The sequence below is a fragment of the Amphimedon queenslandica genome, unplaced genomic scaffold (assembly GCF_000090795.2).
Source record: "Amphimedon queenslandica unplaced genomic scaffold, v1.1 AMPQUscaffold_13478, whole genome shotgun sequence".
NCBI lineage: Eukaryota > Metazoa > Porifera > Demospongiae > Haplosclerida > Niphatidae > Amphimedon > Amphimedon queenslandica.
In genome coordinates, this window is record NW_003546286.1 from 233,423 (window position 1) to 247,078 (window position 13,656).

The following is a 13,656-nucleotide window of genomic DNA, read 5'->3' on the forward strand; positions in this document are numbered from 1 at the left end:
CTCTTTAAATCTGACACACGTGAAAGCACGTGGAGTTATTTAACACAAAAATTTGTTTTTATTTTTGTTGATGACACACCCTTTAAAATGGCGTCGATCATAGTCCATGGAGGAGCTTATTCAATTGCTGATGACGTGATACCAGAGAAGACCAAAGGCTGTCAATTAGCAGCTGAAACAGGCTACAAGATCATGGAGTCAGAGACAGGCTCAGCTTTGGACGCTGTTGAAGCTGCCGTCCGAGTATTGGAAGACAATCCTTTTTTCAATGCTGGGCACGGGTCCATAGTCAACGCTGCCGGGGACATAGAGATGGATGCACTCATAATGGAGGGGTCTTCTCTTAAGCTGGGCTCGGTGTTTTGTGTAAAGAACATAGCCAATCCGGTGAGCCTTGCCAGGAGAGTGATGGAGAAGACCAACCACGTCATGTTGGCAGGAGAAGGTGCGATCAAGTTTGCTAAAGAGCAAGGCTTTCCGTATGTGAGCACAGAGGACCTCCTCAGCTTAGAAGCTAAGTCCCGCTGGAATTATTACTCTAAATATGTGACCGTCGTACAAGAGATATTTGCTTCCAACAAGAAGGACGATCCTCTTTCAGCAAAGGTTGATTTAGCCGCTCCTGAAGGTCACGATACAGTCGGAGCTGTAGCTAGGGACAGACATGGTAACATAGCCTGTGCCACGTCAACTGGTGGCATCACTCGTAAGATGGTTGGTCGCGTTGGAGACAGTCCAATAATTGGATGTGGTGGATATGCAGATAATGAGCTTGGAGGCGTGTCTACTACCGGACATGGGGAATCTATTGCAAGAGCAACGTTAGCTACACGAGTGTTGCACTTAACAAAGATCCAGCCACCACAAAAGGCCATTGAAGAGGGATTGAGCTTCATGAAGACTAAGATAGGCGGGACTGGTGGGCTGATACTCATTACTCCATCAGGAGAAATTGCTAAAGGATTTACTACAAAACGCATGGCATGGGTCAGCATTGATTCCAGTAGAGTGATGGAGACTGGAATAGATCCATAACATCAAGAGTTAACATGCATACTTCCATTTTTTGCTTTTTGTGCTAGCTTTTTATTATCAATAAATATAAAATAACAAATAAAATAATGAATAAAAATTTTGAAAAAATTAGATTTAAATACAAGACAGGTAATAAAAATATAATTACTTAAGTGTATTATGTGATACTCTTAATTTATATTGTTCAAGAAATTGTTTGAGTTATTGCATTCCTGACACATGTTGGTGTCACTATAACTGGTACATGATGTGCTGGTTGTGTAAACTGGAGATTAGATGACCCAGCATTGGCAGAAAGAGTGGGTAAAGGATCTTCTATTGTATTAATATATGGTAGGCCTGATGTAGTCTCATCATCAGCATTCTTCTCAAAAGTAAATGCTGCGTACAATGCATATCCATAACATATATTTTTGGTTTTGGCTCCTTCACTGCTACTTTTATTTTCCAATCGCTCATCCTGACGAAATTCATAATGATGGATTAGTTTCTGCTCCAATATCAATGCATACCTCTGTTGGTTAGCAACTCCTTTTGGAACTACTTTTCTAGTAACTGCCGTGAGGACAATCAAACCATGTTTTCCTTTATTTCTTTTATGACTACCCCAGCGTGAACTAATGCCATTCTTTTTCCAGGTTGTTGGTTGCATCCGATCAAATTGCTGAAACCCACCTCCTGCTTTCCTTCGTTGTCTAATGAATGTCTTTCCAATGTATATTTTTGTAACCTTACCATCTCTTGCTATCTCCAGCTCTCTTATGTTATCCTCCAGTTTTTCTGCTAGGAGTTGCACTACTTCATCTACAGCATCAGTTTTACTAAGATCAATCAAGCACGAAGGATCACATGTGTAGTTCACAGCTCCATTGCAAAGGTCTTCAAAAGTACAACCACCTACTGTAGTACGACTCACTACTGAGGCCTGCTTCTGCTGCTGGGGTGCAGAGTACTGAAACATTTCTGCTGGGGGCATTGCTCTTGTAGAGGATACTGTAGCTGTATTAGGAATAATAAAAGTTACATGAGGATCTATAGAAGAGTGTGACTCAATATTGTCAGGAGTTAGAGGAGGAGAAGGAAATATGGCTGCATCAGGATGAATTGAGGTAGGCAGGGCAGCCATTGCATTGCTATCAAGACTAGGAGTAGCTGCTTCATTAAGAGTAAGAGGAGTTAGGACTGCTTGTGATGGCAGACCTGCAAAGGAAAGAAATAATTGAAGATAATGAGGTGTATAGCTTACATCTATCATGAGGTTTCTGTGTTGTTTTATTTTTGCCAAGAGAAGATACTTGGTTAGGATCATCTGCCATTGATATTTTCTTAGCTGACCTTTCAGGTCTTGCTGCACCAACATCACTGCTGTATGGGTTTCTTGTGGATTCCATAGATACTACAACTAGACTAGTACTAGACCTAACTTGCTAAAATAAAGGGGAGGGACTAGTCTACAGTAATTTGAATAACATCTTATTTCCACTTTATAAAAGGGGGAATTAAGCTAGATGAGTTGGCAGAAAACTAAACAGACAATAGCATGCCAACTGCATCTAGAAATACTACGTTCTTGAAGTTGAAATTGTATATAAAAGTAAAAATGAACACAAAAACATTCTAAGACAAAAATAATTATTACAATTTCTCTAGTTCCTCTCTCAACTCATTGACAGCTTTTCTTAATTTTTGCTCATGATCGGCTGAGACTGTATTCTTAAGCCATTTTGAACATTGCTGTAGTATCACCTCACGCAATAGCATAAAGTGAATCTTCACCGTATCCTCAAATCCTATTATGAAAAAAGATTTGATAAGTTTACCAAACGCTAAGCTAAATAATTAATAAATGATAAGTTTAGTGGACTGTGTATTACCAGCAGGAGGATGCCTTAACTGTTCCAGCATAGCATATCTTATAGTATTGACTTGTATGTAAGCGTTATAGTGACTACTACGAATCTATAGTAAAAAATGTTGGCATAACACTATTAGCTATACTACTACTAGTACTAGTTTACCTTCCCTTGTGGCGTTCCTTGCATTGCCTCATAGCCAGGCTCATTATAAATAGGCTCTGGGATTAAAATGAGACCTTGGATTGATATAAAAACCTAACAAATGACATGCATAAAAATGAATGAATTCTATACTGTTGATAGAAGACTACAGTAGATGTTTGTAGTATGCATAATATGCATCACAGTATGCATTTATGCATGATAGCTGACTTGCAAGAGGTTGGACTGCAAAGGATTCCATTTTTCAGATGAGTCACCACCATGCCAAGTACCCAATAGGCTCAAACAGACCTTACCATCAGCATATAAGTTGGGATTAAACCTATGGTATGTGTACACAAGAAGGTAACAAAGGTTTCCCACAAAACATGCTAAGTGAGCTAAACAGCATGAGCTTCATGAGCTGACAAGCACTACAATACAGTACATGGCATTTGGAGCAACTTTAAAAATTATAAAAAATCCAACTGTGATTGGAATCAGCTCAAACTTCCTACACAACATCAAACATGTATATGCATCAGAAAAAATTATTAAAATGGAGAATTATTTCCTAGCCATTTTTGACAAAATTTGGCCTTAACTCCTAACCTTATAGTCCCATTGCCAGTTGTAGTAAGCAGCACTAATGGAGGATCCACAGGATAATTTGTTGGATAAAATACATCAAAAACAAAACAGCCATAGCTATAAGGAGTGTCAACCGGCCCAGTTATCAAAACCCTCACTAGATCCATCCTCTCTTCATCCTATAAAAACACAAAAAAATAGTATTTATATACAATTGATATTATTAATCTCACTTGTCTAACATAAACTGAAGAGTCAGGATGAACAGAGAGCGATTCTTGTAATTGTTTAATATCTCTGAGTATAGCCATTAACCGTGGGGACCTACATTTACATTATACACGTACATAAATAAATAAGATAGTGTTGTTGACGTTGATGTACATGTATAGTGTGTACCTTGGGTCTGCTGATGGTACAGCCCTATCCTCCAATGAGTGGACTCCTTCAAGGCTAGCAGAATCATAAACGCTGTCTTGAAGTGTCCCTGTATACATCTCATGCAGTGCGTTCTTATCTATTGTCAGTAAACTATACAAGAAATGATTAGTAAAGCATTGAGTGTATCTATGTTTGTGGTCATTCTAGACTCACTCAATTTCTCTCTGCCAGTCAGCAATGGTCCCCGGCTTAAACTCAGATCCAACACTACCTATAGTAACTGAGGCTTGGGCCATAGGATCACCTGGGCCATTCTTTTTATCCAACTACAAACAAACATAAAAATTAACAAATAATAAAAAATTATAATAGACTCATATACATGTATACATAATGATAATGCATAAACTAACCTCTGCTAGTAGGCCTTTATAATCGTTAGTGATATCAGCTCCACACAACTGATGTCTCTCCAATATACTCACAACTTTACTCACTACCTGACGACTATAGTCAGGATGAGCTGCTAGCGATAGAGTGAACCCGTTCTCTTTAACACCATTTTTCTCTACCCTCCATATGTGAACCATCACTCTAGCCAGCTGGGTCACCAGTTTCCGTGGGTCAAACTTCAATTGATCGGGATCCTTCACTTTAAGCTCGGCTTGTCTGGCGCCACAGAGGTGATCAAGAAACCCCATCATCTGTTAGGGAGAACATTACAATTATTATAATATACATGCAGTAGCAATCACAAATTCTAGCTGAATATTTTAAGGGAAACTTTAAAAAGTTTTTAAAAAATTCTACAACTTACAGCAGATGCGGTCCTCACAGCCAGTGGTGGAGTAACAAAGTGCCTACTGATACTCTCTACTTCAGTTATTGACTCAAGCAGTGACAATAATGTCATACCCTAAATATGAGACAGTTAATCATTTTGCCACTTACATGGATGTAGATGTACCATGTTTAGGAGATGCTTTGATGCTCGACGCTCTGCAGCTAGAAACCTTTCCTTTGATTGAGTTTCTTCTCCGGATAATTTTAACCAAGTCTCAACTGCAATGAAATAATAATAATAATAATAATAATAATAAATAATAATAACAATAATAATAATAATAATAACACATAATATTACATTCATAAATTAGATATAAAATAAATTTCTTTCATTGCATATACATGTACATTATTATTACCATTGTCTTTTTCGAGTTCCATTCTGTGTACATTACTTATTCGGGTCATGCTATCATTGAGTTGATAGAGTAGCGTATCAAATATTGCTCCAAGGAAAGAAGAGAATTTCTGTGTACCAGACTGCTGAATGATAGACTCGCGACAGCTCGGCTGAGTCCAAAGATGCAGCAGAAGTTGAGTGATATCAAATCTGAAAATACACAATCATAAAAACAATGACTCTGTATCAGAGACACAATGAAAAGTCACAGATTAATTTTTTTCGTCAAACATACGTAATGATATTACCTTGCACTGTATTTATCAAAGTCCTCCTTGTCAACATCGAGTCCTTCAACGACACCAACGGCAGCAAAAGTGTGAAGGAGAGCAGGACCAAGGCGACTCTGAAAGGCCGGACTACCTTGAACCATAGCTGCCAATTCGCCACGAATACCACTACAATAAATAAATTTAAAAAAAATAAATAATGATAATACAAACTTACCCCCATGACTCAGTGCTCAGAAGTCTACTATAATAAAATAAAAATAAAATAATATATAAGCTTCATAACATAGAAGTAAATTTACTTTGAGTCACCCCTGTCTCTACCAACACAAGCCAATAGAACTGATATAATCTGACTCTGAGCAACCGGCCCGGGCAACAGATCTGGCCTCTCCAATAAACTGATGCAGCAATCCACGAATGGGGTCAACTGGAAACACACACACATACAGAGAGAGATTACAAAATGGAGTAGTGATGATAGTAACAGAACTTACCTGTAGGCCTTGAAGTAATTTTGCTTGAGTCCGCAAAACAAATAAAAACCACCTCACCATGTCCTTCACTGCATGCTCTGGTATCAATGAAAATAACTTCCTCTGCTTAGAATGAATCTCCTCTTTGGAGAGCTTTTCCTACATACAATATAAGTAAACGTACATGTACATACATACATGTACATTAAATGCTCTATCTACTACTCTCTATCTACAAGTAAAGTAATGATGCATTGTGTCCTCTATCTCTATACAGTGTCACTATATTCTCTCTCTATCTCTCTACAGTGTGTGTATTTACATCATTGCATGACTCCATTAGCATTGTTAGCCAGACAGCATTAGTGATATAGAACTCAGAGCATTTCTGGACTAGCAGTGGATCCAATAGACAGCAGCTACCGGATATCAGGTACAACTGTAAAACAAAATGATTAGAGATATGACGCATAAATATGTATTTATTTCTATTTCTTACTCCGTTAAGATCACTCAATAGCTTATCACCGCCTCCTTTCCTTTCAATCTCTTTTGCTAAGTTGCTACGAAATACAATGTAAAAATTCATCCTATACTTTTAAAGCATAATTCTACCGACCTGAGAGTCTTCATGAAAGTATCAGTTGCAGGGAGTAGCCCAATATGAAGTCCCCGTAGCGTGATGAAGAATATTTCTGTCACAAACTTATAATTCCCATCAAGACACTGAAATCTAACATGATCTTTGGATTGACGCTCGGGATTGACTAGAAAAAAATCTCATAAATTATCAGAATTGGTACAAACTTTCCACATGGCATAAGAACTACAACATGCATCAGGAAATGTAATAATTATGAATTGGCGGTAATTTTAGAGTCATAAAAATTATGTTACGCAATAAAAATGTTGTCGTTATTTTACAGATCACTCAGAAGTCAGAGCAAATAATAAGTACATGTACATTAAGATAATAAGGTAACTTACTGATGATGCTGTGAGAGAGGCAGGGCTCGTTATGTAAGTCTAACCGACAGGAGGGGGAGGAAGGATATTCAGGGACTATAAGTGGGAGCTTAGGAGCTGATGGATGATTGCTGAAAAACGGCTGACAGAAATTCAAAAGGACTGCACAAAAGTTGACGAGAAATCCTAAGATATTAAAATGATAACACACACACAGAGTGACATTCTCTCATTACCATCAGTACAAGTCCCAGGATTCCCTTTCTTTAGTTCATATTTAGGGCCAGCACGAGTCTCATTCAAAGAAACGACAGCTGCCAACCACGAGAGTACACTAATAGTGATAATTATACATGTACAGTACATAACGTAAAACCAATACATGTACATGTACGTGTAGGTCTGTCGTCTTTAAGTAACTTTATATACAGAAGCAAATTTTAATTGGAATCAGTTCACATTTGTATAAGTCATACGCATTGGAAAAAACATAAAAAAGGAGAATTCTCTCCTAGTCAATTTTCATAAATACATTGTACCCCAAATTAACAAGGGAATACATGTACATGTAGTTATGATTTTTTTTTAATTTGCAAATGCTCATAGCTCGAAAAATATTGATCAGAATCAGCTCAAACTTTCTACACAGCATAAGGACATCAATATGTATCAGAAAATGTAATAAAAATTAGGGGTGATTTCGGAGCCATTTTTCAGAAAAAACCATGGGCTATAGCCTTGGGTATTTTTCAGATTTTGGCTAGTTTTTTAAAATGCTCATAACTTGAAAAATATTTGTCGGAATCAGCTCAAACTTTCTACATAGCATAAGGACATCAATATTTACCAGAAAATGTAATAAAAATTAGGGGTGATTTTGGAGCCATTTTTTGGGAAAAAGCATGGGCTATAGCCTTAGGTATTTTCCAAAAATTGGCTCGTTAGCCAATTTTTGGAAAAAACAAGTAAATACATAAATATTTATAGAATAAGATTGAGTAAGATTACACATGCATGTGTCTACTTGTTTTTAGCTGATGGACGTCTGAGAAGGAGCAAAATATTTGAATGAATTAGCGTGTGACACTTGTGAAGGCCATCTTGTATAGTTGACTATAATAAAAACAAATAAAACAATAACAATAATAATACATACAAATTAATTAACTATAAGTATAAAAATTCATGCCCTCATTTAATCTTACATGTATCTGCTCCACATCTCTTTGGTAGCAAGTAGGGAATCCTCTTATGCCCGTAAAACAAGCATACCATTTCTTCTGCATCAGCAATGGATGAACTCGTTCAATGATGGTTGAGCAGGACAACAAAGAGCACAATATGCTCTCCTTCTCAAAGTAGCTACCCTAAACAAAGAAATGCACATTCAAGATGACTTCTAGCCTGAAGAGCAGGATAGTAGTTCTGGGGATAAATGCTAAAATCATTTAACTACATTATTATGAACAATAATTATCATATGTACTTAAAAGAGAAGCTCTTTTAGTATGTACATGTACCTACCTGTAGCATTGAAGCCTCAATAACTTCCTGGAGAAACCTCTCTCCTATTATATCCAGTACACTTGTCTACATGAGGATACATAATTCACATTCATAGTATGCAATAGAATTAACCTCTGATAAAAGTGCTTGAAGAGCATCAAAAAATTTGCTACCTTCAGAAAGGATTTCATCAGGCCTAAAAAATAAAGGTGAGCATACATTTGTATTTTTATGACTACATATACAGTGTATATGCATTAAAGCAAAGATTAAAACTATATCAAGAACTACTTCAAGTATATACATGTATAATGTTTCACCTCTTGATTATTTCTAAGTCTTTCACAGCAGATTTCACCATCATTGTAACTGCAATCTTTCCTTCAGATGAAGAGCTAAGATGCTTCATAGTGGCTTGAAATAACGGCTGTGGAAAAACGACGCCATCTTCTGACCAATTAGAAATGCACTTCAAGAATGTACTGATGTCACCCTATTGAATAAAAGTGTCTCATTTTAATGTGATCTCTTTCTCCAACTTTTCTTACAAATGATCCTTGACTATAACCCGAAAAAAGATCATCACTTCTTTGACTAGATGATGCTACAAAGATAAATAAAAAATTTTTTAAATCTTAGTTTAGAATTGATTTACCCTCAACTAGTACATCAGCAGTAACCATTGACAGAGCTTCCTGTGTAGGATCACGTAAGCCATGCCAAACTGAACCAGGCCATTTTGATGGACATTTACTTGTGCTTCTATCATAAACTCTGATGCAGTACTTAATAGAATCCTATACAAAAAGCAAAACATTAAATTTATACAATATTCAGCACCATTATACTAAAACAGCACGCTCATTAACTCAATTTATGTACAAAATAATAATGGACTTACAACTTCCATTTTTGCTCTTTGAGCTATGAGGGACTTTATCAACGAGACCTTATTGCTGTCCTCTAATGCAGGGACCTCATCCTGTGCAACAAATAATATATGCTTGCTTGAGCCAAAACTAGGAAGGATTGACTGGGCTTGCTCTACCTGTGAAGTACAGAAATTAGCATTTTAATTTTAAAAAAGTTATAAAGAGTCAAAAACACTGTAGCAATTGATATAGAAAAGATTATTAAATTAGTATTAATTTATTTATAAAAGAGTAGAGAGTAACAGTCCATGTAGATAATAGCATGGCTACATCACAAATGGCCTCAAGTGACAAACAAAACAAGGAAAAATAACCTCTGTGCAACTTATAATCAAATCAGAGAATCACTAGCTTATAAGGACCACACACGGAGAGTGCCAGCTTCATTCAATCACTAGTACTACTACAGAAAGAAAGAGGGCCATGAATAGTGGAGTCCTGTTCTGCCTCCTGGGAGGATTAGTAGCACTGAGTAACTCCTGTGAGCTGATAAATGCGACCTTATTTCCAGACTGCATCGAAGCGGCAGGCTACAATATGACTGTATATCCTACACTAAACGGATTAAGCAACCAAAAGGAGGCTGCAAAGCAGCTTGATGACTTCATCCCACATATCAAACGGGCTGAATGCTCTGAGTATGCTCTCCTCTTCCTATGCTCATACTATGCTCCAATATGCCAGGAGGTATCACAAGGAAAACACTACACAGTCTCTCCATGTAAGAGCCTCTGCAATAAAGTCTATGACGACTGCCTACCATTTCTAACCAAAGAAAATATAACCTGGCCTGAGCACTTAGAATGCCATAACTTCCATTCAAACAAAAGTAATGATTGCTTTGGCCCGGATAACTACAGTACAATATACCAGCATACTCCTACAGTAACTCCAATCTCTACTTCGCTCACTACATCCATAGCTACATCGAGCTACACGTGTATCTCTCAAACCACAAAAGACAAAGAAATGAGGACTTCAACTTCGTACGTGGAGGCAACAAGCACACCAAGTGTTCCAGAGCCAACAGAAAGTCCTGGCAAAACCACACAAGACAAAGAAATGAGGACTTCAACTTTATGCATGGAGGCAACAAGCACACCAAGTGTTCCAGAGCCAACAGATCTTCCAGAGCCAACAGAAAGTCCTGGCAATGCATCAACATACAGCAAGCCCATTGCTGGACTATTCATATTAATAATAATAACTTTGTGTCTTGTTTATTAAGATTTGTCTGTTATTCGTTATCATTAGTGTCGAAACATCTTAGTATACATTGTAAACAGTTTTGTAAATCAGTAGTCTATAAGATGCGTCAATTTTGTCAAAACAATCTTCCTTCTTGTTTATTAAATAAATATTATTATTATTTAGCTATAATCGTACAATTTTCACTTACAATACAAGCTTCTAACAAATGCTCCAAGATCTGTATAATCATGCCACGATCTGGATTATTCTAACAATGAAAGCACAACATACATGTAAAACTATTAATAAATCTAGATATTTAGGTCCAATTATGATGCCTGTACTAGTAAAATGCCCCTATACCGAGCCCTATACCCAGGCAAACTTGTTTCCAGTGATCATAGTGAAGTTGAAATTTATATCTATCAAAGTAGTCACTCAACAAGATACAGTATCATTGGGTATTAAGCTCATCTACTAAACAATGGTTAGCATAGCACTACTGTCTGTAAGCTAATACACATGTATTCAAAGAAGCTAAAGCTAGTTGACTAGAACTTACTTCTTGACTAAACGCCATCTTTACTGCAGCAGCAGATGGGTGTGGCTACAACGCCCATTCATATTCACGTATAACAGTAATAAATTATTTTTTATTTTTGTATTAATTGTTTATAAAAAATTTTCAAGCATGAAGGGATTCTTTCTGTGTTGGGAGCAGTCCAAATCTTCTTTTTAATATCCACCTTTCTTTAGAAAATTTGTCATCCGGTGAAAACCGGGCTATTCAATATAAATAGGATTAAGAACAAATATTTTGGTGAAATATGATCGTACCTGGATGAGCAGAAAGTGTTGGTGTACCATCTGGTCCAATTTTCTTTAGAGTGTAGATTCTTTTACCTTCTTTATCCAAATAATACATTAGATACATTTTCTTTACTGACAGCACCACGTGTTTTATGGGTGGGGCTGACTCGCCCAAATAAGCCTCGCCTATTTTAAAGATGGCTGCAACTCCAAGGCAAGTATTAGGATTGTATAAGCAGCTGTTGAGGGAAGGGGAACGTTTTGCAAATTACAATTATAGGTAAAAACTTAATGATCTTTAAAATAATACATATTTCCTTAAAACAATTTTTAAAATTATTGTAAAAACAAAAGTAATTTGTTTTTGTTTATGTATGTCGTATATAATAGTCATTTAAAACGATTTAAAAAGATGAAGGTGTTTTCTTATACTATGTTATTGATAGATCATATGCTATTCGTCGTGTGAAGGATTACTTTAAAGATAAGAGAGGATTAACAGATCCAGCTGCAATTTCAAAAGAATATCAATATGGGGTCAAATCCTTAGCTCTCATTCAAAGACAAGTATGTTAAAGGATGTTGTGATTCGATGGAATTGTTTGTGATATATTTTGCATTTGTTCTGACTTCTGATGCATATACATGTTCTGATGTTGTGTAGCAAGTTTGAGCTGATTTCGATCACAATTGGATTTTTTATGAATTTTAAAAGTTATTCAACGAGTCCCTGTACTATAGTACATGGTCCAGGCAAAATTTTGTCAAAAATGGCTAAGAAAGAATTCTTTATTTTTATAATTTTTTCTGATACATATACATGTTTTTATGCTGTGTAGCAAGTTTGAGCTGATTTCGATTAAAATTGGATTTTTTATGAATTTTTAAAGTTACAAAAATTAGGCCAATTAAAGTCCCTGTACTATTATTAGTAACGCGGTAGCGTTACTAAGTAGGATTCACCCCCAAACAAAATGGCTGCCACGACTTTTGCAGCCTTGCTATACCGGGAAAACGAGCTCCTATGCTTACCAGACTTTATAGAGGACCTTATCTTGACTAGAGGACTCCAATGGTACAACTAGCGTGGCTCTAGGCCTTGTCTAAGCGAAAAGTCAAAAATCGGCGAACCGGCCGTTTTGTTCAGCCACCTTTTTTCATCTTCATCATCATCATCTTCATCAAGTCCTGTCAATCCAGTTGTCGGTGTGTATCTCAGTATCAGTTGGTGCTACAAGGATAATTCTTACACCAATCTACTCCAACAGTCTATGCGCAGGTCCATGTCCCATCAGATCATTCTTCAAGTAAGAAAAAAGTGATACTGTGACTGCTGGATCGAGCCATCTTAGCTGCATGCCGCCATTTTGTTAATTAAAGAATCTTGCCATGTGCTCCAAAATTTGCATGGGTGTGGTCGCGCATGCTCAGATCTGCAGCTCTGGAAGGCTAAGTTATTTTTTACCAAGCTATGCTTGGAATCAACTACTGCAATACTTTAGTGGAGGTTTCCAGCTAAAAGAAGGTATTGATTTTACATGTTACTGTTTTATCAAGTGTGTTATTTTATTTTATTTTAAAAAACAAACAATTAATTAATGTTATGACTTATGATATGCAATGATAATTATGAACTTGACAACAGCCAGCAGGGAAGATGGGCACTCTTAGCTCACAGATTCTTGAACAAGGACTTGTGTCAAGACTAGTATTAGTTTCACTTGTCATCAGTATAGTTGATATTCCTTCAGCATGTCTATTCTTAGACTAATAATAGTAGTAATAGCACCATGGGATGATAATATGAGGAGGTAATGATCTTTCCACGATAGCTGCAGTAGACTACGATAGCAGAGCATCTCAATAGATATAAAAATAAATAAATATATCACGTGATCTACAATAAGAAAATGTCTGATTTAAGGTGGTGTTGTTCTTTGATTTATAGTGTCCTGACGTTGTTGCAGTGCTATGAATACAGTAGTCTATTCAATGCTGTCTCTCATAAATGTTATAACAATGATAATAATAATAAAGAAAATTATTGTTTGTGTAAAATCAGCAAGTATCACAATTGCAACTAAAGAAATACTATAAATATTATTTTAAAAATCAACACAAACAAGAACATAAAAAATTTAAAAAAAACAAGATGAAGTAGGATTCCGAATGACCAACGAAAATACGAAATATTATAAAAAAATCAACACAAACAAGAACATAAAAAATTTAAAAAAACAAGATGAAGTAGGATTCCGAACGACCAACGAAAATACGAAATGAAAATCCTACTCG

At 36.4% G+C, this 13,656-nt stretch overlaps 5 protein-coding genes across 5 annotated transcripts in view; 3 read left to right on the forward strand and 2 right to left on the reverse strand.

The window, feature by feature from the left end:
- Positions 1 to 44: 44 nt before the first annotated feature.
- On the forward strand, positions 45 to 1,106 carry LOC100636866 (isoaspartyl peptidase/L-asparaginase-like). Its single transcript, XM_011404405.2, has one exon. It carries the CDS (start codon positions 88 to 90, stop codon positions 1,033 to 1,035), a length of 948 nt encoding a protein of 315 aa, XP_011402707.1. The 5' UTR covers positions 45 to 87; the 3' UTR covers positions 1,036 to 1,106.
- A 59-nt stretch (positions 1,107 to 1,165) lies between these two features.
- On the reverse strand, positions 1,166 to 2,478 carry LOC109580770 (uncharacterized). The gene is made up of 2 exons (XM_019994298.1): positions 2,282 to 2,478; positions 1,166 to 2,235 (listed from the first exon to the last, which is right to left on the reverse strand). The coding sequence occupies exons 1-2, from the start codon at positions 2,424 to 2,426 to the stop codon at positions 1,220 to 1,222; spliced, it is 1,161 nt and encodes a 386-aa protein (XP_019849857.1). The 5' UTR covers positions 2,427 to 2,478; the 3' UTR covers positions 1,166 to 1,219.
- Positions 2,479 to 2,602: 124 nt separating this feature from the next.
- On the reverse strand, positions 2,603 to 11,153 carry LOC100636993 (uncharacterized). Its single transcript, XM_003385051.2, has 31 exons — positions 11,114 to 11,153; positions 10,760 to 10,819; positions 9,330 to 9,476; positions 9,084 to 9,225; positions 8,977 to 9,032; positions 8,749 to 8,921; positions 8,561 to 8,624; positions 8,447 to 8,512; positions 8,128 to 8,289; positions 7,947 to 8,035; positions 7,159 to 7,256; positions 6,944 to 7,108; positions 6,576 to 6,723; positions 6,456 to 6,519; positions 6,279 to 6,395; positions 5,978 to 6,115; positions 5,783 to 5,910; positions 5,698 to 5,724; positions 5,499 to 5,648; positions 5,210 to 5,400; positions 4,972 to 5,066; positions 4,822 to 4,920; positions 4,418 to 4,708; positions 4,218 to 4,330; positions 4,023 to 4,154; positions 3,857 to 3,947; positions 3,645 to 3,802; positions 3,264 to 3,375; positions 3,054 to 3,146; positions 2,910 to 2,994; positions 2,603 to 2,825 (listed from the first exon to the last, which is right to left on the reverse strand). The coding sequence occupies exons 1-31, from the start codon at positions 11,129 to 11,131 to the stop codon at positions 2,671 to 2,673; spliced, it is 3,627 nt and encodes a 1,208-aa protein (XP_003385099.2). The 5' UTR covers positions 11,132 to 11,153; the 3' UTR covers positions 2,603 to 2,670.
- Positions 9,784 to 10,587, forward strand: LOC100632403 (frizzled-1-like). Its single transcript, NM_001308623.1, is given in 1 exon segment — positions 9,784 to 10,587. A coding segment is annotated over 1 exon segment (804 nt).
- Positions 11,154 to 11,470: 317 nt separating the features above from the next.
- Positions 11,471 to 13,656, forward strand: part of LOC100632530 (LYR motif-containing protein 4B-like) — a 3,599-nt gene continuing 1,413 nt past the window's right edge. Inside the window, exons 1-2 of the mRNA XM_003385018.3 lie at positions 11,471 to 11,641; positions 11,808 to 11,928. Of these exons, the coding sequence (XP_003385066.1) occupies positions 11,559 to 11,641; positions 11,808 to 11,928 (204 nt within the window). The 5' untranslated portion in view covers positions 11,471 to 11,558. The remainder of the gene's footprint in view (positions 11,642 to 11,807; positions 11,929 to 13,656) is intronic.